This window comes from Lipotes vexillifer, unplaced genomic scaffold, assembly GCF_000442215.2.
Source record: "Lipotes vexillifer unplaced genomic scaffold, Lipotes_vexillifer_v1.1 scaffold174, whole genome shotgun sequence".
Classification (NCBI taxonomy): domain Eukaryota; kingdom Metazoa; phylum Chordata; class Mammalia; order Artiodactyla; family Lipotidae; genus Lipotes; species Lipotes vexillifer.
The window spans coordinates 581,200-604,641 of NW_006785255.1; the positions used below are offsets into that span (position 1 = coordinate 581,200).

The 23,442-nt window shown below is 34.3% G+C and overlaps 1 protein-coding gene across 1 annotated transcript in view; it reads right to left on the reverse strand.

Moving 5' to 3' along the window:
* Positions 1-7,781: 7,781 nt before the first annotated feature.
* Positions 7,782-23,442, reverse strand: part of PIP4P2 (phosphatidylinositol-4,5-bisphosphate 4-phosphatase 2) — a 78,428-nt gene continuing 62,767 nt past the window's right edge. The window contains exons 6-7 of the mRNA XM_007457338.1: positions 8,813-8,903; positions 7,782-8,153 (exon numbers count right to left, since the gene is read on the reverse strand). Of these exons, the coding sequence (XP_007457400.1) occupies positions 8,010-8,153; positions 8,813-8,903 (235 nt within the window). The 3' untranslated portion in view covers positions 7,782-8,009. The remainder of the gene's footprint in view (positions 8,154-8,812; positions 8,904-23,442) is intronic.

A 23,442-nucleotide genomic window follows, 5' to 3' on the forward strand; every position in this document is an offset into this window, starting at 1 on the left:
GGAGAAATAAAAATGGTGATGCCAGTTATCGATTTAGGCAGCCAGATGGATCTCAGAAACAATGAAAAGATATTGTGAGTTCCCTGAGGAGGAATGAGGGAATGGAATGAATCTAGACTGTAGGTGGAGGAATGGAACAAAGGTAAGAATAGGTGAAATAAGAAAACAACTGCTGTAAGAGGAAGGGGGTCTCTGTGAAAAGTGTGGTAAGGGGCTTTAGGACTAAAGTTTTCGTATGGTATCTGTGGGAAATTTGCAGAGAGAGCTGAAGACAGGTAAACAATGTTGAGGTGCAATTGAAGGTAAAGATCAAAAATATGTAGTGGCATTAATCTTTGTGGTTATGGGATTCATTGGTAAATATAGAAGATGATAGATTGGAATAATCAAGAAATTAGAAGTGTTGAAGGTGATATTCAGGAATGGCAGTACAAAAAGGGTCAGAATTTTGGATAGAGGAAGCATATGTTCAGAGAGTGGATATCTGAGTATGAGTTTGGAGATGGAGTGTTTCTAATGATGGGTGCCCAGAGTGCAGCTACAGTGGTGAATAGCAGATGTGTAACGGAGATCAAGGTCACTGGACTTGAGGGAATCAAAGAAATGAGTCCAGACCAGAGTATTAGAGAGGCCATTCACATTGACATTTAAATCAATGGCATGTGATAAGAATGAAAACCAGATACTGAAGTCTGCATTAATTACGGGGGAGTAAAAGAAGACCTGTGGATGGCAGATGGTAGGCAGAGAGGAACTTTTAAAGGAAGAAGTCATACAGCAGGTGTGTAGGAAGAGGCCAGGAAAAAATAAGGCATTACATAATCTAAGGAATTCTCTACAAATCTCCTAAGCTTATTCTTGCTAAAGGCTTAATGACTAATGAAAATGTAATGCATTTTCTCCAAGATTATTTAAATATAAAATATCTTAAGCCAATGGTATATTTGGCATAGAGTATCAGACACTGTGGCAAGGTTTTTCAGAAACTTTTATTTAAACACTGGGAACTTAGAGTAGTTCTATGTCCAAACATTACACATACACATAAGACACTTTTAAAAACTTCAGAGCAATGTGTGTGATCACTTCCTTTTTAGCAAGTTACCTTAAATGAGTTTTAGTTACATTTACAAAACTGAAGACTATCTCTGTGGAGGATCAAAGACTCTCACCTGTTAAATTACAAACTGTACTCAGATATTTAGCCTTACCTAAAAACTTATTTGGGAGGCAGTCCCAAAAGAATATAGGCTTCTCATTTTTGTTTTTCAATGGTATTCCACCTAAGGTCAAACACATGCGCATTTATCAAACATAAAGAACCTTAGTATTTATTTAAATTTGTAACTGAACATGTAAAATAAATTTAAAAATTAAAAGTCTTTACAAACCTTTTTTAGCATTTTGTGCTATTTAACAATAATTTTAATAAATATTGCTATTACAAGAAAGAGAAGTTATATTAATTAAAATTCATTGTATGTCAATTTCCTTATATTTAATATGTAATATTCCTACTTATTTCCTATGATTTTGTTAATTATAAAAAAGAAAATAAATACATGTAATATAATATTTAAGATAAAATGCTATAAAATTAATAAAGTCTGATATAATAAAATCAAAAAATGTTTTTTAAACTAGAGTATCCTATTCTTTGTGAAATGAATACTTAGGGCAAATATTTTATTTTCTTCCCAGAGATGAGTTACACACAATGAAGAGCAAGGGGCAGAAAAATTCAGAAGTTATTCTCTACAATGCAAAGCACAATAAAATCTCAAGTTGTAGTGGAAAGCAGATAAATTTTGGAGGCAGACAGACTGATTCCAACTGGCTCCATCACATATAAGCTGAGTGACCTTTAATAACATTAAGGTTTTTTCTTCAGTGCTTACTACATAAATACGTACATGTGTACCAAAACCACACTGAATAAATGCAAATTTAGATTTTATAGTAATTTTTGCAGACCATGAAGATGGTAGTGGCTGTAGACTTTCATGATAGCATAGAAGCACAAGTATAGCTAGATCAAAAATAAACAAAAGCTAAACAAAAGAAATGGTGTTATTACTCAAATACAATCAAAGCTTTTTCTATATTAGAAAATATGAATGCCAGAGAAAATGCATGTGAACATGTGTTGTGTATATTTTCAGCATGGTTTAGTACAGTGTTTCTCAGAGTATGACTCAGGAAAAACCAACATCAGAATCATTAGTGCTTGTTTTGAATGCAGAAGCCTGTTCTACGCAAAATCTTTTTCAGGTCTATGGGAGTGGCACCTCAATTTCCTCTGGCAAAGCAGAAACAAGAATCCTTCCTTCTTAGGATTTCTGTGAATATTAAATAGCACATGTTGTAAGGCTAGCACCATACTTGCCACCTATCATTATTAGGATTCTTTCTTTTCGGCCAAAATGACATATGTATGCTCACAAATGACTTGCTCAAGAATACCTGATCATGGTTCTATTTTTCTCTTTTCTAAGAACTAAGCCTTTTTTTTTTTTTCCTACCTTGGAACCCCGGGGACAAATAAATCCTTCCTTTTCTGATGAGTGGCTATGTTATATTCTTTCCAATAATGTTTTCCCAGCACTTTCTGTGTTCTACTTCTGTACTAGTCACTGGAAGGCTAAGTATAAACTGTCATAGTTTGGATGTAGTTAATTAAAAATTTATGGTAATTCATATAAGACTAAGCTTAAATATATAATATGTTAACTTTAAAACTTAAGGTTTTATGGATGAAACTCATTGGTTTGGGTTTTAATAAATTGAAAACTCAAGAATCAAATGACAATGTAAAAAATACTGATGTGATCATCACTTAGCATTCTTATCTGTTTATCAAAAGGAAACAACACTTTCCAACTATTAGTTAATCTAGCACAGAAATAAAGTAAAAATCGTTTATCTTCTATCACTCATAGATAACTATTCTTAATGTTTAGCGCTTAATTTTCCTTAGTTTTATCAACACATAACATGTAAAGTCATTTTTTTTAAAGTGAATTATACTCTACATATTGATTTGTGATCTGATTTTGTCCCACAATATTTTGTAAACCATTCCAACTGAACAGATGAAAAATTTCATCATATTTTTAATGACTGTCTGTTTTCTTACAGTAGAGGTATACCATAATTTATTTCACCTAGTCCACATTATTGAATTTTTAGACATTTTTTTCTTTTTAACCCCCATTATAAATAAAAATGTGATAAACATTGTTGTACATATATATTTATTATCTTATCCATAACACCTTTAGGATAAATTCTTAGAGACAGAATAACTAGGTCAAAGAATGTGTGTGTGTGTGTGTGTGTGTGTGTGTGTGTGTGTGTATACCTTCCCATATCTTCAAAATTGCAGGAATATTACTGCTTTTTAACTTTTGTTAATATGGTAGGTGAAATTCTTTTTTCATAGTTTTTAACATATAGTCTTTCATTATTAGCAAATTTTTTTAAAAGATGATGTTTATTAATTATTGTATTTCTTCTTTTGTGAATTGCTTTTTCATGCCTTTAGTCCCTTCCCGTATTAAAAAAGTAATTCTTTATACTATTTTGAAAAGATCTTCACCAGTTTGTCTTTTGGCTTTACTTATGATTTTTTTCTTTTAATTATACAATCTATTAATCCTTCCCTATTAATGTATTTTTTAATTGAAGTATAACTGACTTACAATATGGCATTTCAGGTGTACAACATGATTCGATATTTTAATACATCACAAAATGATCACCATGATAAATCTAGTTACCACCTATCACTATATTAAGTTATTAAACATTTACTATATTCCCTATGTTATACATTACATCCCTGTGACTTATTAATTCTCTAATGGGAAGTTTGTACCTCTTAATCTCCCTCATCTATTTCACCCATCCCCCCACAAACCTACCTTTTTGTTCTCTGTATCTGTGCATCTGTTTCTGATTTGTTATGTTTGTTTTGTTTTTTAGATTTCACATATAAGTGAAATGACATGGCATTTGTCTTTGTCTGTCTGACTTATTTCACTTAGCATAATACTCTCTAGATCTATCCATGTTGTCACAAATGGCAAGATTTCATTCTTTTTATGGCTAAGTAATATTCCATTGAATATATATGCCACATCTTCTTTATCCATTCATCTGTTGATAGACACTTAGGTTGCATCCATGTCCTGGCTATCATAAATAATGCTGAACTGAAAATAGGGTTGACTATACCTTTTGAATTAATGTTTTTGTTTGCTCCACAAAAATACCCAGAAGTGAAATTGCAGCAACCTATGGTAGTTCTATTTTTAGTTTTTTTGAGAAACCTCCATACTGTGTTCCATGGTATCTGTACCAATTTGCTTTCATACCAATAGTGCTCAAGGGTTCTCTTTGCTCCACATGCTCAGCAACACTTGCTGTTTGTTGTCTTTTTTATAATAAACATGCTGACAGATGTGAGGTGATGTCCTGTAGTTTTCCCTGATATTAGTGATGTTGAGCATCTCTTCATATGTCTGTTGACCATCCACATGTCTTCTTTGGAAAAATGTCTATTCAGGTCCTCTGCCCAATTTTTGTTTTTGTTTTTTTTTGTTTTTTGTTTTTTTGGTGTTGAGTAGTATGAGGTTTTTTTTTGTATATTTTGGATATTAACCTATTATTAGATATATTGTTTGCAAATATCTTCTCCCATTCAGTAGGTTGCCTTTTGTTCTGTTGTTAGTTTCCTTTGCCCTGAAAAAGCTTTTTAGTTTGATGTAGTCCCATTTGTTCATTTTTGATTTTGTTTCCCTTGCCTGAGGAGACATATCCATAAAATCATTGCTAAGACTGATGTCAAAGAGCATACTGCCTATGTTTTCTTCCAGGAGTTTTGTGGTTTGGGGGTCTTACATTTAAGTCTTTAATCAATTTTGAGTTTATTTTTGTATGTGGTGTGAGAAAGTAGTCCAGTTTGATTCTTTTGCATCTAGCTGTTCACCATTTATTGAAGAGGCTGTCTTTCCCCATTGTACATTCTTGCCTTCCTTGTTGTAGATTAATTAACCATACACGTGGGTTTATTTCTGGCTCTTGTTTCTTTTTTTTTTTTTTTTTTGGCTCTTGATTTTTGATTCAATTGATAATGTGTGTCTGTTTTTGTGCCAGCACCATACTGTTTTGATTACTGCAGCTTTGTAGTATAGTTTGAAGCCAGGGAGCATGATATCTCCAGTTTTGTTCTTCTTCTGCAAGATTCTTTTGGCTATTTGGGGTCTTTTGTGTTTCCATACAAATTTTAGAATAATTTGTTCTAGTTCTGTGAAAAATACCATTGGTATTGTGATAGGGATTACAATGAATCTGTGGTCATTTTAATAGTATTAATTCTTTCAATACATGAGCATGGTATATCTTTTCATTTGTTGTGTTGTCTTCAATTTCCTTCATTAATGTCAGTTTAATGAGTATAGGTCTTTTACCTTCTGTAAAAGATTGGTTAGGTTTAGTCCTAGGTATTTTATTCTTTTTGATGCAATTGTAAATGGACTGTTTTCTTTCTGATAGTTTGTTGTTAGTATATAAAATTCAACAGATTTCTTTATATTAATTTTGTATCCTGCAACTTACTGAATTCATTTATTCTAGTAGTTTATTGGTGGTGTCTTTAAGAATTTCTATATATATAGTATCATGTCACTGTCAAACTGTGACAGTTTTACTTCTTCCTTTCCAATTTGGATTCCTTTTATTTCTTTTTCTTGTCTGATTGCTGTAGCTAGGACTTCCAATACTATGTTGAAAAGAAGTGTGAGAGTGGACATCCTTGTCCTTTTCCTGATCTTTGAGGAAATGCTTTCAGGTTTTTGCTGTTGTGTATGATGTTGCTGTAGGTTTGTCATATATGGCTTTTATTATTTTGAGGTATGTTCCCTCTATACCCACTTTGTTGAGAGTTTTTATCATAAATGGATGTTGAATTTCTTTCTTATTAATATCTGCTTTGGGGTTCTACTTGGAAAGTTTTTCATTAGCATAAGATTATATAAACATTTACCTATACATTCTGGAACAAATGTAAAATCCAGACCCAAGCACATTTAGGAATTTAACATACCAATTCATTCAATCATTTATTCATTCATGCAACAAGTATCTATTGAACACATATGCACTAGGCATTCTTCTAAATGCTGGAAATAAAGCAGCAAATAAGACCAAGGTTCCTGCTATCATGGAGTTATATTCCAAAAGGAATATAATCATGTAGCATATAATTTAATGTGGGATTTCACGTTAATGGGGAAAGAATGTATTACTCAATATACAATGCTGCTACAACTAGTCAACCATTAAGAAAATAAACAAATTAGATTCTCATTTCATAAATCAAGTATATTACAAATGGATTAAAAATCTTTATTTTTAAAATAAAAGCATGAAAATACTAGAAAAAACATAAGCGAATATTATATAAAGGAACATTATATGCATTCTTGAACATGAAAACTTCAGAGTAAGATCTCAAGGCAATTTTAGAAAAACCTCTTATTTTTTAAAAATGGAATAGAACAAGGTAATTTTTGAACAATAATCTTTATTAGTATATTTTTAAAGGTACATATAATCCTGAGCAACTGCATTTACACATTTATCATTTACTCTTTGAAAGTTATGTGTAGTTTGTTCCAAGCTCTCTGATGAGTACATTTTTATACTAATTAGGAACATAAATAATTAAAAATATTATTCTTATCCATGGAATAGCCAATTAATTTACTCAGAGCATCTCATTATCTAATTCTACTACTTCAAAAGCTTTAGAATATTACCTCTCAGTTAAGCAATTTCTTTTTCAAAACTGCAAAGATGGGCAGTGCAAGAGCTGATTCCTTAAATCCTAGTGAATTCTTAGAAAACTATGTTGCTTTTTGTCTTTGATCTGTATTTTGAATAAATTTGGTAATTATTTAACCAGCTATATTTGAGAAGAATGGTAAAAGTAACTGCATCTCATCTCAATATTTTAGCCATTGTAAAATGTTACAGGCTCCCTTCACATATAAGTATTCCATAATTATCCCAATAAGAAAAATTTACCATGATCTAATGAAAAGAAGGACAACCTAATATAGATACATCTTTGTAAATGGTTAAATATTATGAAATATGTTATGTGAAATACTTCAGGCTCCATAAAGGAATACATAGAGATGATTAACATTAAATTTCAAAAATCTAGGCCAGAACTTTTATAATTAGTAAATTAAAAAGTGACAAAAATAAAAGACAAAAAGATCCTGTGACAAAGACAAAGACAAAGATCCTGTGATCTTTAAGAAAAAAACATTTACCCAACATATCTCCAACTGTGGACAAATAAATATTTTTATTCTTGTATTTTAAATTACTACCAAAATATATCTTTCTACAAACAACATAAAACAAGCATACAGTATCTAGAAATGGTCTTTATCTGACAAGAATGTCAAGTCTTTGAAGGTACACTAAATTTTTTTTTTTTCCTGAATAAGGTCACTATGATCTTAGTTAAAGTTACAGTAAGCAGTTCAAGCAAAATGTGTATTGCTTAGATTTTAAAGCAAGCAATTGTGTTACTGTTTAATTAAAATATAAGTATAAATGTGAAGCTATTATACCAACATTTATAAACACTTCTTAGAAATACAGATCAGAAAGTAATGGAATAACTGATTTAAAAATAATGAAAGGTTGATGTTATATGTAAAGTTTGGGAACAAATCAAAAATATATTTAAGAGATGTAAAAGAACATGAAGACCAAGCTTTATTATTTGGAGCTTGAAAACTTAGCAGCAAAACAACCTATCTGCATATAATGTAGTACAATGAGCATTTGTTCATAAAAGACTCCCAAAGTCTTAAAACTTCATACATAAACCAGAATGAAATCCATTAGGTAAATGATTTAAAGATGCCAGAGTAGTTTATCCAGAACTGCTAGATACTCTCACCTGCATTACCAAATCATAAACAAGCTTATGCAAAACTGTGTTCTGGATAACTCACTCTTATAGCTCCCCAATAACAAGCTCGGATAAGGCAGATCAAACCTAAGAGATAAGCAACTGCCCAAGAAACATAGGTTGCATGAAATCGCCTTGCAAAACCTTGGGTGCCAACCTAAAATAAAAAGCAATATAAAAATAAAAGGTTAGAAACTGAGAACTTGTGTTGGCTTATGTGCAATTTTTATGAAGTATATTCCTGAGATGACAAAACCCCAACAAAATATGAGTTGCTGCATTTGTTGGCTACCACTAACAGAGTAAAATTTAATAAAATGACATTGCTAGCTACATTAACTATAAACTTTATGAAGTAAACAAAAATTCCATTAAAATATCTTATTTATAAAAGGAATTTAATCTATATAACCCCAATGCCATCCCCATATTGATAATAAATCTCTGTTTCACTTGAATAAAAAGAAGAATGGTTTTTCAGACCTTCATAGCTGAATGAGTATTGCTTCAGCTTTGGCCATGACAAAATTGGTTCTGGCACTAAATAAAAACAAATGGGCTTTTGTTAAATGGAGGGTAAAATTCTCAATGTCAAGGACCTTCAGAGGGATCCCAAGACATGATTTCACCTGGATGGGCAAGCTCCAGGCCCATGGATTGGCTTCAGATTGCTCATAGTTTTTCAGAAGCTTCTGGGCCTGGTATGCGAGGGAGGCAGGTTCTTCAGCAATCAATGAAGGCTGCTCCAGACCTCACCATTTACTACTGATAAAGTTAAGAGGAAAGAATTCTAACAGCGAGTAGAGTAATACTCACAGTTAATCCAACTCCAATGAAAATACATATCATTCCAATGGTAATATATGCACAGCAGCGTCTTCGAGGAAGTGCACTACCCACAGAGGAACTGCAAATTCATGAGAACAAAAAAGAATATTAAGTATTTATGTGAAGATTCTCCATTTCATCTTTGTGAATACTTATCTACGGCTTTAGTAATACATATACTTCTATTTATTTATTCAACTTGAGAGAAAAGAACGTACATAATAATATTTTTAATGAGTGATCTAAATCATACCTGGTGAATTTGTGTGTGAGTTATTGTGGCTTTAAACAAAATTCAAGTGTTGGTCATTGACAAAGTCCACAAAAACCCACTATGGTCAATAATGATCATCCAAGATAAAAATTTATTTCCAAAACAATCTATTCCAGAATGGAAAATCAGTGCTGTCTTCCTAATAGAAATTGATTTTTTTTTACATTTATAACCATTGCTATATGTTTAGTGTAGAAAATTTGGAAAATAAGAATAAAGAATAGAAAGGAAAAGGAAAATTACCTGTAATTCCACTACCATAAACACTGCTATTTTTCTCCAGCCATTTTTTACAACTTACCAATTTAGCATTAACATTTTCTTACATCATTAAGTATCCTCAAACTGGAATTCTGATAGATGAATATAACATAACTTAACCAATTCCCTAGTATTGGACACTTTTTTCTTCTTGGAAATAATGCCAGCTAAGCAACATCTAAAAGCATTGTGCTTATTTTTTTTAATGAAAGTATAGTTGATTTACAACGTTGTGTTAATTTCTGCTGTACAGCAAAGTGATTCAGTTATACATATATATACATTCTTTTTTATATTCTTTTCCATTATGGTTTAACACAGGATATTAAATATAGTTCCCTGTGTTACACAGTAGGACCTTGTTGTTTATCCATTCTATATGTAACAGTTTGCTTCTGCTAACCCCAAACTCCCAATCTATCCCTCACCCCCACCAACTACCTTGGCAATCACAAGTGTGTTTCTGTTTCATAGATAGGTTCATTTGTGTCATATTTTAGATTCCACACATAAGTAATATCACATGGTATTTGTCTTTCTCTTTCTGACTTACTTCACTTAGTATGATAATCACTAGTTGCATCCATGTTGCTGCAAATGGCATTATTTCATTCTTTTTTATGGCTGAGTAGTATTCCATTGTATATATGTACCACATCTTCTTTATCCATTCATCTGTCGATAGACATTTAGGTTGTTTCCATGTCTTGGCTATTGTGAATAGTGCTATGAACATAGGAGTGCATGTATCTTTTTGAATTATAGTTTTGTCTGTACATATGCCCAGGAGTGGGATTGCTGGATCATATGGCAACTCTATTTTTAGTTTTTTGAGAACCTCCATACTGTTTTGCACAATGGCTGCACCAACTTACATTCCCACCAACAGTGTAGGAGGGTTCCCTTTTCTCCACACCCTCTCCAGCATTTATTTGTAGATTTTTTTTTTTTTTTTTTTTTTTGCAGTACATGGGCCTCTCATTGTTGTGGCCTCTCCCGTTGTGGAGCACAGGCTCCGGGCACGCAGGCCCAGCAGCCATGGCTCATGGGGCCAGCCGCTCCGCGGTATGTGGGATCTTCCTGGACCGGGGCACGAACCCGTGTCCCCTGCATCAGCAGGTGGACTCTCAACCACTGCGCCACCAGGGAAGCCCCTATTTGTAGACTTTTGTTTTTTTTTGTAGACTTTTAAATGATGGCCATTCTGACAGGCATGAGGTGGTACCTCATTGTAGTTTTGATTTGTGTTTCTCTAATAATTAGTGACATTGAGCATCTTTTCATGTGCCTGTTGGCTATCTGTATGTCTTCTTTGGAAAAATGTCTACTTAGGTCTTCTGCCCATTTTTCAATTTGAGTTGTTGAGTTGTGTGAGCTATTCGTATATTTTGGAAATTAAGCCCTTATCAGTCACATCATTTGCAAATATTTTCTCCCAGTCTGTAAGTTTTCTTTTCATTTCCTTTATGGTTCCCTTTGCTGTACAAAAGCTTATAGGTTTGATTAGTCCCATTTGTTTATTTTTGTTTTTATTTCTATTGCCTTGGGAGACTGACCTAAGAAAATATTGGTATAATTTATGTCAGAGAATGTTTTGCCCCTGTTCTATTCTAGGAGTTTTACAGTGTCATATCTTATGTTTAAGTCTTTAAGCCATTTTGAGTTTATTTTTGTGTACGGTGTGAGACTGTGTTCTAACTTCACTGATTTACATGCAGCTGTCCAAATTTCCCAACACCCCTTGCTAAAGAGACTGTCTTTTTACCTATTATATATTCTTGCCTCCTTTGTCAAAGATTAATTGACCATAGGTGTGTGGGTTTATTTCTGGGCTCTCTATTCTGTTCCATTGATCCATATGTCTGTTTTTGTGCCAATATCATACTGTTTTGATTACTGTAGCTTTGTAGTATTGCCTGAAGTCTGAGATGGCTATGCCTCCAGCTTTGTTCTTTTTCTTCAGGATTGCTTTGGCAATTCTGGGTCTTTTATGGTTCCGTATGAATTTTAGGATTATTTGTTCTAGTTCTGTGAAGAAGGTCATGGGTAATTTGATAGGGATCACATTAAATCTGTAGATTGCTTTGGGTAGTATGGCCATTTTAACAATATTAATTCTTCCCATTGTGCTTATTTTTCATTGTTTTCTTACGGTAAATTTTAAGAATCAGAATTACAAAATTAAAGAGATTAAACTTCTAAAAATCTTTTAATACATACTGCAAGAAGCCTATGGGAAATTCATAAAATATATTTCTCAATTGAAATTCCAAATCCAATAGTTTTCAGTTCTCTCTACTTCTAATTTTTTAAATTTTCAAAATGATAAAAGTATAGCAAAGATCAAAAAGCCAATTGGTACTTTCTTCTCTTCCTAAATAAACATATATTAACACATATCATATATCACACATTGTGTTAGTGGATGATATAATTATCTGATTTGTTTGTGTATGGCCAGTGTCCACATTATGCCTATCACATGGTAAATTACTCAAGGAATATCTACTGAATAAATGAAACACAGAAATGCATCAATTACTAGGCATAATTTAGAAGTGTGCTATTCCAAAAGGTTAATTTTGCATAACAGAAAAATAGCTTCAAGTCCCAAATCATTTTAAAATTGATGAATATTATTGCAAATAAAAATTGCTCAATACTTGAACAAAAATAGAAACATGTGGATGACCTGGGGAGTCATCATTAATTGCAGTAGTGTACAACCTGCTATCTGGAGTTATTAGGGCATCTGTGATTCATTGCCTTTATGTTACATTTAGCCTTAGACTGCTTTTAGTTTTAATAACTATGTCTGCATTTGGTGATTTTTCCTGCCTTATATCTCACAGCTGGCCACCATTTCTCATTTACCTATGTATCTGCCTCTGGCAGTCTAATCTACCATGGATTAGAAGGCAACAAATTTTCTAGAATATACTCAATAAGTCAAAAGTGTCTAAGTGAATACCAGAGTAGCTTTTCTGTGAGCCAAAAGAACACACTTTAGTATATTAATTTCAGTGCATGAATTCTACTTAGAAAACCCATGCTCATTTTTCATCACTCAACTTAAATAGTCACTACCTCTGGAAAATCTTCCCAGGAAAGAAATAACCTACTGCTACTCTACAACCCAAGTGCCATCTTATTATAGGGAGAAGGCAATGACAAAAACACCTATCACATGCACAATAAAATCTCTTATACATTTAATACAAATATGGTATATGCATGCAATATATAGTGTTGTTTTGCAAGTGTTAAAACTTTACACGTACATGTGTTAAACTGTATGCTTCTGTGACTTGCTTATTTTTCCTCAATACTCTACATGAGACTATTCCATAGTCATATGTGGAAACTTAATTCATTCATTTGCACAACTATCTTCCATCATATGGAATAACATAGCTTACTCATTCTCTCTCTAGATGGACAGTCAGGGTTTTGTTTTGTTTTGTTTTGTTTTAAATGTTTTTGCTATTATAACAAGGCTACTTTGAATTTACTTTTACATGTTTCCTTATGTACATATGCAGGAATTTCTCAAACATATACCTAGGAATAGAATTGCTGGGTAGTACTGTAGACATGTTTTTAATTTTAACAAATGACAAATGTATATCCCCACCAACACTATTTGAGAGCTTCCACTGCTCCACCTACATCCTCATTAACCCTTCAACACTTGGTATTGTTCTCATGTTTGACAATTTCACGAGTATGAATGGTATTTCATTGTGATTTTATTATGCATATCCATAATTTGCAGTGAGGTTGGACATCTTTTCAAATGCAGGTTGACTACTGGTTTTCTTTTTCTATTAATTGCTTGTTCATACCTATTGTCTTGGGCTGTCTTTAACTTACTGATTCATAGATGACATTTATATAATCTGCATACTATTCCATGCAGCTATATATACTGAACATATCTTCTTATAGTCTGTTTTTATAAATTCAACTTTAATAACATATTTTGGTCATGAGTATTTGCTAATGATACCAATGTAACACAAAGTACTTCTAACATAGTCAAACTTATCAATCTTTTCCTTTAAGGTTCATACTTTTTTATGCCTTTTCTAGGAAATTCTTTCCTACTCTGTCATAAAAATATTTTTCTATCTTTTCTTCTAAAAGTATTACAATTTTGCTTTTTGTATTGCCAGCTACAAATTGGCACTTGCCATCTACCTCTACAAGGATTAAATCATGAGTCACTGCAGCTGCTGACCTTCAACATCCCCTGAAAGGAGTTCAGGGTGGAGTTCAGGAATGAGGCACTTTATGCTCTGGGAAAAACTGGCAGAACAGGTCTTCAGATAGTTAGATATTTTCAGGAGATTTTATGAGCCCAATTCTTATATCTCCTTGTATCTAGAAAAGCACTAAAATCCTTCATGGTGATGTCTGCTCCTTGTGACTAGTGGTAATCTTCATGAGGCTAGCAGCAACCTCCTGCAAAAAATATGTGCTTGCCTGCATGTACTCCCCCTTTGCCAAAATTGCATTATACTGACCTTCCCCCTCTCACACTGTGCATTTTTTTTCAGTCAGTAGTATTTATGTCGATCTACAAGAGCAGATTCCTTATGATTATCTATTTTTATTTTACATATTTCAAAGTTAGATTATTTGTTGCACTCAAGTTCAAAATTTATATTTCTGATGAAGTGACCATAATGATAATAATTCTTTTTACATCTGTTCTGTGATTGCCATTGACTCAATATGGTAACAAGTCTTCTGCTGCAGTTGCCTTTTCCAAGCAATTGGAGGAAGGGAGAGAAAAGGAGTCCAAGCAGTCTTTGTCTTTAAGGAGAGTACCAGGAAGATGTATTCATCACTTTGTTCATATTCCATTGGCCCTAACATAAACACACGATCACAACCATCTGCAAGAGAGGTTAGGAAATGTAGTCTCCAGCTGGGTGGCCATTAAGACTCACAGTTCTACTGCAAGGAAACAGAGAACAGCAGTCTTTGCTATTTTAACTAATATTACTATTGCTATTTTATTGTTGGTTAGTGTTTGCCTGGTATATCTTTCATTTTGGTTAGTGTTTCATGGTTTCACCTTTTACTTTCATTCTATGTTCTCATATTTCATGTGTTTCTTCTTCAAATTGCATACAGATGTACTTAAATCTAGTCTGATAATTTCTCGCAAGTTTTATTGACAAGTTTAGTCTAATTATATATATTCTGAAAGCTAATATATTTTGATTATCCCTTCTACCGTATTTTGGCTTTCTATTGTTTCTCTATCTGCTTTTCTACCCCCTTTTCTGGACTTCTTTTGGATTGATTATGATTCTTTTATTTCATTTTCTACCTACTATTTAGAAAGTTTTACAATTTATTTTTATTCATTTAGCAGTTGCACTTAAATTTTTAATATGCATACCTTTTAAAAACTGAAACCATTTGGTAAATCTATCTTCCCAATAAATGCAAAGATCTTAGAAAGCTTTAACTCTAAACATTCCACTCCCATCTTACATTCTTGTTCTTCAATATTTCAGTTCAATTCTTTTATCTATCTATCTACCTATCTGTTTATTTATTTATTTATTTGATTTTGGCTGTGTTGGGTCTTTGTCGCTGCATGCAGGCTTTCTCTAGTTGAGGCAAGCAGGGGCTACTCTTTGTTGCAGTGCATGGACTTCTCATTGCGGTGGCTTCTCTTGTTGTGGAGCATAGGCTCTAGGGGGCACATGCAGGCTTCGGCAGTTGTGGCACATGAGCTCAGCAGTTGTGGCTCACAGGTTTAGTTGCTCCGCATGTGGGATCTTCCTGGACCAGGGCTTGAACCCGTATCCCCTGCATTGGCAGGTGGATTCTTAACCACTGCACCACTAGGGAAGTCCCAATATTTCAATTCAATTCTATTTTTGTTTGTCCAAATTTGTTAGCATTAATACTATTACTGTTATGTTTTTGGTATTTTATATAGTTAGTGTTCCTGATGAATGTTTAGAATTTCTTGGTTTATACTTTCTTTATTCTTACAGAGCAGAAATTTCTTCAGGGATATTTTCCCTAAATTCATCTTTCATCAATATTTTAGTGAGGGTATCAGAATGGTAACCACTCTGTTTTGGTTGTTACTGCTGGTTAGTTGGTTCTGCATCTGCAAATATCTTTATTTTACCTTCATTAGTCTGTGATGGTTTAGACAGCTTGACAGTTAATTTATCTTAGAACTTTGAAGTATTTTTAAACTTTTTGGCTTCCATTGTTGTAGTTGAGACGTTTGCTGCTATCTTTTTCATACTAAAAATCTGACTTTTCTGTCTCTGCTTTTAATATGTTCTATTTATTTTAGGTTGTCTGCAATCTCACTATAACATATTTGTTTATTCTGCTTGGATTTCACTGTTCCTTTTGAATCTACAGGTTCATATCTTTCATAGATCTGAAAATCCTTAGGGATTATCTCTTCAAAATGCCTCTATCCCATTCTCTAGTTTTTCCTTCTAGATCAGAAATAAATCAGATGCTCTTACATATATTTATTTCAATATTATTTTCATCTTTGTCTCTCTGACGGATTCTAGGTAATTTACTTTACTCTATCTTCCAATCCATAACTTTAGTTTTCAACTTAATCTGATCTACTGTTTAGCTTGTTCCACTGTATTTTCATTTCTGTAATTTTTAATTTCCAGAAGTTTTATTGTATCTTTCAAAACCTGCCTGCTTATTGTTTAGGTTAATTAATTTTTTATTTTTAAATAATTGTAGACTCAAAAGCAGTTATAAGAAATAATACAGAGTGTTCTCATTCATCCTCTACCCAATTTCCCCCAGTGGTAACATCTTGCAAACTACAGTACAATATTATAACCAGCGTACTGACATTGATACAATCCACTGATATTTATATTTCCTGTTTTACTTATATTCATTTATGTGTATGTGTATATTTAATTCTGTACAATTTATCCCATGTGGAGGTTCATGTACCCACCACCACAGTTAAGGTACAGAAGAGTTCCATCACTGCAAGGATACTTTTATAACCACACTCACCTCCCTCTTGCCTACCAACCCCCTGTACTCACCACACCATCACACATCTGCTCTCCATTACTAAAATTTTGCCATTTCAAAACTGTTATATAAAAGGAATCATGCTGTAAGCCACCTTGTGTGACTGGTTTTCACTCAGCATAAATTCCCAAAGATTCACCCAAATGGTTGCATGGATGAACTATTGTTCATTCCTTTGACTGTTGAATAGTATGTCAAGGTCTGGACAAATCACAGTTTGTTTAACAATTCAGCCATAGAAGGACATTTATGTTGTTTCCAGTTTCAGGCTATTAAGAATAAAGTTGCTATGAACATTCATGTACAGATTTTTGTATGTGCCCAGGTCGTTTCTTATAGACTCTTATCTGTCTTCTCATTTCTATTAAAAAAAAAAACATTTTAGACATGGTTATAACATATTCTATATCTAACGTTATAATATCTGAAGTTCCTAGAAGTCTAATTATGCTGTTTGTTATCATGCCAATTCTGCTTATTGTATCTTGTTTCCTCATGTTGGTATTTTTGTTGAGAACTTATTTTGACAGACCTTAATATAAGAAACCCTAGCAGGCATGGTTTAGGAATGTCTTCATCCACAGAGAATTTTCATTTGCTTTTCCCAGTCTCCCTAGAATGATACCAATCTTAAACTACTTTAAAATGATTTCTGGGACTGGGTTTTCTTAGACCATATAAACCAGGTAAAACATAAACCTGAAATTCACTGTTCTTATAAAAATTTCCATTTGTATTCTTCCTTTTCTGGTGGGCATTTTCCTTGACTTATTCTATTCATGAAGAATAGCCCTTTATTGGGGGTAGGGATGGATGGTATTCCAACTCTCCACCTCCTGCAAGACCAAGGCCTTCTCTCTCATTCTTCATTTAAACACTGAAACCCAAGTATCTGGGTCCCTAGTATTGATAAATACCCTTAGGACAGCCCTGGTGGTCATTTGCTCTCCATTTTTGTTCCCTGGGAATTTTCTTAACTTTCATAAGAGCTCAACAATGCATTTAAAAAGATATTTTGTAATGGTTAACTAGTCTTTCATATTACTGGATGTGAAAGTCAAGAGCCTCTAATATACAAAAATGTGGACACTGAATATCCAAGAGCAAAAGATCATGCAAGGTTTCTCAAACATCTGATTATTCACCCTTCAAATTATTTACATTCCCTTTCATAACACTCCCCTGTGAAACACTAGCATTGTGAAAGACACCTGGAAAATAAAGATGGTGCCAAGCAGTGTTATTTAAGCACAATTTTCAGATGAGGTAGCCAGGGAAGGTTTTATTAGGTGAAACTTAAGGGCAGGGTAAGATGTGAATAGATGGGAGAGTAAGTCATCTTAGCTGCTAACAGTAGCTAGAAAAAATAATACTTTTGTTCAAGGAACAAGCAGCAAAATAACCTTTCTTCCAGAGAAGGTTTCTGTAAGTGAGTAAAATTAAAGGGATTTTCAGCTAATTTGTGAGGTTAAGTAGTTATTTTCCAAGTAAACAGGAATGAGAAAAGGACGAGCCAGGTCACTCCAGGCCTAGCAGGAGATTAAGGGACAAAAGCAAGAAACTCTATTGTAAATTTACGGAAGTAGAAGAATTTGTTGAGGCTGGTGGTGTGTGTAGAGGTAGAAGAAAACATAATAAAGATACCACTAGACAAGTTAGGCAAATATCCAAACTTGGAGGGTTGTATAAATCTTGATAAGAAGTTTAGAGTTTGATTTTGGATTTTAGGCAATGGGCCTGTAATAATCTATATGATGCATTTATGTCAATAAGTATAAAATATCTTTCCTTAGCATACTTCATATGGCACTAATAGAAAAACCTAAAATAACAATGGCAATGGCACCTCCTTGGGTTGTGCAATATACAACCTGCACAGATGTATGCTATGGCCATGAATTTGGGAGCTACTAAAAGGTTTGAAGCCAGAGAGTTTGAAATCATATTTTCACTTGGAGACCTTTACTCTAATAAACTGGAAGAGAACTATAAGGCTGAAGACCAAGAGATAAATTAGAAAGCTATTGCAGTAGTCCTGGTGAGAGATCCTGAATGCTTGAACTATATATAATCGAAATAGTAAGAATAAGATAACAGGATTGAAATGTCAAGAGACAGAATTGACAGGACCTGTTTCCATCTGGATATTGTGAATAAAGATACACTCAGATTTCTGGCTTGGTCAGCTGAGCAGATAGCAAAACATTCATTAATGTAAGTTATTCATCAATACACAAGGATGATTAGTTTGCAGAGTGGGGTGGGCAAGTTGGATACATTCTGTTTGAGATGCCTATGGTACACCCGGTTGAAATAACTACAGGCAAATGGTGAATATAGATTTTATATTTACATCTGAAAGTCTGAAGAGAGATCTGGGGTGATTTAATGGTATATTGGTTGTGATTTAGTGGAATATAAATGGTATAAAAACATATGAGAAAGCACAGATATATTGTGATTAGGTTCCAATCCTGGAGAATAGCAATATTTAATGACTTGGGAGAGGAAGCGGAGCCAAGAAAGGAGATAGCAAATGAATGTTCTGAGAAGTGGGAGAAAACCAGGAGAAAGTGATGTCTGAAACCAAAAGAAGAACAAATTTTAAGGAAAAAAAGCAGGGTAATCAACAGAACCATATACTAAAGAGAAAACAAGGAAATGAAGATTGAACAGATCTATTAAAATTTGCAAGTGGGGAGAGCAATCAAGATGGCAAAGTACTCAGATGTGAAGCTCACCCTCTCTCACAAATACAACAAAAGTACATCTATACATGTAACGATTCTCACAGAATATCTACTGAATGCTGGCAGAAAACCTCAAACTGCTGAAAGGGCAAAGAATATCTCCATGTAACCAGGTGGGAATAAACAGGAAAAAAAAAAAAAAGAAAAATGAAAATGAAAAAGGAATCAGGACCAGACCTGTGCCCCTGGGAGGGAGCTGTGAAAGAGGAAAGATTTCTGCACCCTGGGAAGCACTTTCAGCAGCTCCCCGGACAGACATAAGGGGAGCTTCAGAGCTTCTGAGGAGAATACTAATAGCCGGTTTGCAGCAGCCCAGCCTGACACGCCCATCTTTGGTTCTGGAAGGGACTGTGTGCTGGAATTCGGGCTTTAGAGATCAGAACCAGGGAGAAGACTTAGGTTGGCTGTGTAGAAACAGACTCGGGGGGCTGGAATCCAGAGTGGCCATGCTGGGGGTGTACGCCAAGGAAGCCTGGGCCACCTTAGAGGCCAGTTGCCATTGTTTGGGGGCTGCTCTAGGGAGGGGTGGGACCTGGATTGTAGCTTTTTTCCCTGTGCACGTGCTTGCAGAGGCAGGATACTGCCTGCACAGGCTCCCAGGGCGGTCCTGAGCCTCCACTGCAGCCCACCCAGACACCAGGAGTGGTCCCCGGGCCCCTGCGGACACCCTCCCGGACCGCAGGAGTGGTTGCCACCCCCTGCTGACTCCCTTCTGGACCGCAGGAATGGTCATGGGACCCTGCTGATGCCCTCCTGGACTCCAGGGTGGTCATGACCCCCCTACCGACTCCCTCCTGGACCCCAAGAGTAGTTGCGGGCTCCCACTACCACCCATCTGAACTCCAGGAGTGGCTGTAAGCTGCCTCCATTCCCATCGCATGCCCCAGGGGGTGTGCCTGAGCCACCCGCTGCTGCCAAAAACCCCAAGACCAGAAACCAGCAACCTCAACCAGCACCCCCTATCAAGGAAATAACAACCAGCACACACTGAAGAAAGAGGTAACAGGCATCCATATTAAAAACAGCCCTTGCACCAAGCATACTAAACCCACACAAGCTACACAGGGACAACCCTACATATAAATAGCCCTCCAAGACCACAGTAGATAATTGTTTCTCCTAAATTCACAGAGTAAGAGAAATATAAGTAAAATGAAAAAGCAGAGGAACCACTCACAGTTAAAAGACCAAGAGTATTCCCCTGAAAGAACAAACAACGAAGCAGACCTCTTCAGTCTAATAGATACAAATTTCAAAGAGGAGATAATGAAAATACTGAAGGAATTAAGAAAGGTTATCGACAGAAATGCAGAGTATTGTAAAAAGGAACTAGAAACTATAAAGAGGAACCAAGAAAAATTAGAAAGCTCATTTGCAGAGACGAAAGCTGAGCTAAAGGCAATACATAACACAATAATGCAGAACAAATAAGTGACCCGGAAGATACAATAATGGAAATCATGCAATCAGGACAGAAGACAGAAAGCTAAATGAAAAAAAAAAAAAAAAAGAAAGCAATGTAAGAGACCTATGGGATAATATAAAGCATGCCAACCTATGCATAATGATTCCAGAAGGGGAAGAAAGAGAAAAGGGGATCAAAAATGTATTTGATGAAATTATGGCTGAAAACTTCCCAAACTTAAAGAAGGAAACAGATATGCAGGTACAGGAAGTAGAGAGGGTCCCAAACAAGATAAACCCAAACAGATCTACACCAAGACATAACAAAAATGGCAAAAGTTAAAGATAAAGAGAGGATTCTAAAGGCAGCAAGAGAAAAGCAAAGAGTTAATTACAAGGGAACCCCCCAAAGGCTGATTCCTCTACAGAAGCGATGAAGGCCAAAAGCAAGTGTCAAGATATACTCAAAGTCCTGAAAGGGAAAAATCTGCAAATAATCTCTACCCAGCGAGATTATCATTTAGAATAGAAGGTGAGACAAAGAATTTCTCGGGCAAGCAAAAACTGAAAGAATACAGCAATACTAAACCTATCCTAAAGGAAATATTGAAAGGTCTTCTCTAAATAGAAAAGAAGTAAGAATCTATAGAAAAGAGAAAATCATAATTGGAAAATAAATCACCTAAATAAGCCAGTACACAGATTAAAAAAAAAATTAAAAAAATTTATGTGAAAGTTATGATAACCACAATGAACAGCAAAAGGATGAACATGAAGATGTAAAAGAGGACATCAAAATCATAAAATGTGGGGGATGATAGTAAGAAAATGTAGATTTTTTTCCCCTAGAATGTGTTTGAGCCAATATGACTACCAGTCTAAGGCAAGTAGATATAGGAAGGGGTTAACATAGTTGATAAACAGGGTAACCACAAATCAAAAACATACCATAGATTTACAAAAAACAAAAAGAAGAGAACATAAGCATAATACAAAAGAAAATCATCAAGCTACAAAAGTAAAAACAAAAATAAAAAGAAAGGAATAAAGAAGAAATATGAAATCAATGGGAAAACAAGGTTTAAAATGGCAATAAATACATATCTATCAATAAGTACCTTAAAAATCAATGCACTCAATGCTGCAATCAAACTACACATAGTGGCAGATTGGATAAAAAAAAACAAGAGCCTATGATATGCTGCCTACAAGAGACTCACTTTAGGGCAAAGGACACAATAGATTGAAAGTGAAGAGATGGAAAAAGATATTTCATGCAAACCAAAATGACAGGAAAGCAGGGGTCACAATACTTATACTAAATAGAACTTAAAACAAAGCTGTAAAGAAACATAAAGAAGGACATAGATAATGATAAAAGGACCACTACAAGGAGAGGATTTTACACTTATCAACATATATGTACCTAATACAGGATCACCCAAATACATAAAACAAATACTAACAGACATAAAGGGAGAAATTGACAGGAATACAATAATAGCAGGAGACTTTAACACTCCAGTCACATCAATGGTCGGATCTTCCAGACAGAGAATCAATAAGGTAACAGAGATAACAGATGATACAATAGAACAGTTAGACTTAATTGATATTTTCAGGACATGACATGCAAAAAAAACAAGTGCACATGTAACATTCTCAAGGACTGATCGCATATTAGGGCCAAAACAAGCCTCAACAAATTTAAGAGTATAGAAATTAACTCAAGCATCTTTTCTGACTACAATGGCATGAAACTAGAAATTAACCACAGAAAAAGAAATGAGAACAAAATGATTACATGGAGACTAAACAACACGCTACTAAAACAACAATGGGTCAATGATGACATCAAAGATGAAATTTAAACAAAATACCTATATAGTACTACCATATGACCTAGCAATCTCACTACTGGACATATTCCCAAAGAAAACCATAATTCAAACAAACACATGCACCCCAATGATCATTGCAACACTATTTACAATAGCCAGGACATGGAAGCAACCTAAATGACCATCAACAGAGGAATGGATAAAGATGTGGTACATATATACAATGGAATATTACTCAGCCATGAAAAGGAACGAAACTGGATAATTTGTAGAGATGTGGATGGACCTAGAGTAGAGTAAGTCAGAAGGAGAAAAACAAATATTGTATATTAATGCACATATGTGGAATCTAGAAAATGGTATAGATGATCTTATTTGCAAAGCAGAAATAGAGACATGGACATAGAGAACAAATGTATGGATACCAAGGGGAAAAGAGGAGGTTGGGGGGAATTGGGAGATTGGGATTGACATATATACACTATTGATACTATGCATAAAATAGATAACTAATGAGAACCTACTGTATAGCTCAGGGAACTCTACTCAATGCTCTGTGGTGACCTAAAGGGGAAGGAAATCCAAAAAAGAGGGGATATATGTATAGCTGATTCACTTTGTTATACAGTAGAAACTAATACAACATTGTAAAGTAACTATACTCCAATAAAAAATAATTTAAAAATAAAAAAAATACCTTGAGACAAATGATGATGAAAACACAACCATACAAAACCTATCAGATACAGCAAAAGCAGTTATCAGAGGCAAGTTCATAGAGATACAGGCCTTCCTCAGAAAACAAGAAAAATCTCAAATAAACAACCTAACATACCACTTAGAAGAACTAGAAAAAGAACAAACAAAATCTAGAGTCAGCAGAAGAAAGGAAATAATAAAGATCAGAGAGGAAATAAACAAAACAGAGTTTAAAAAAATAGAAAAATTAATAAAACCAGGAGCTGATTCTTTGAAAGGATAAACAAGACTGACAAACCTCTGGCCAGGCTCACCAAGAAGAAAAGA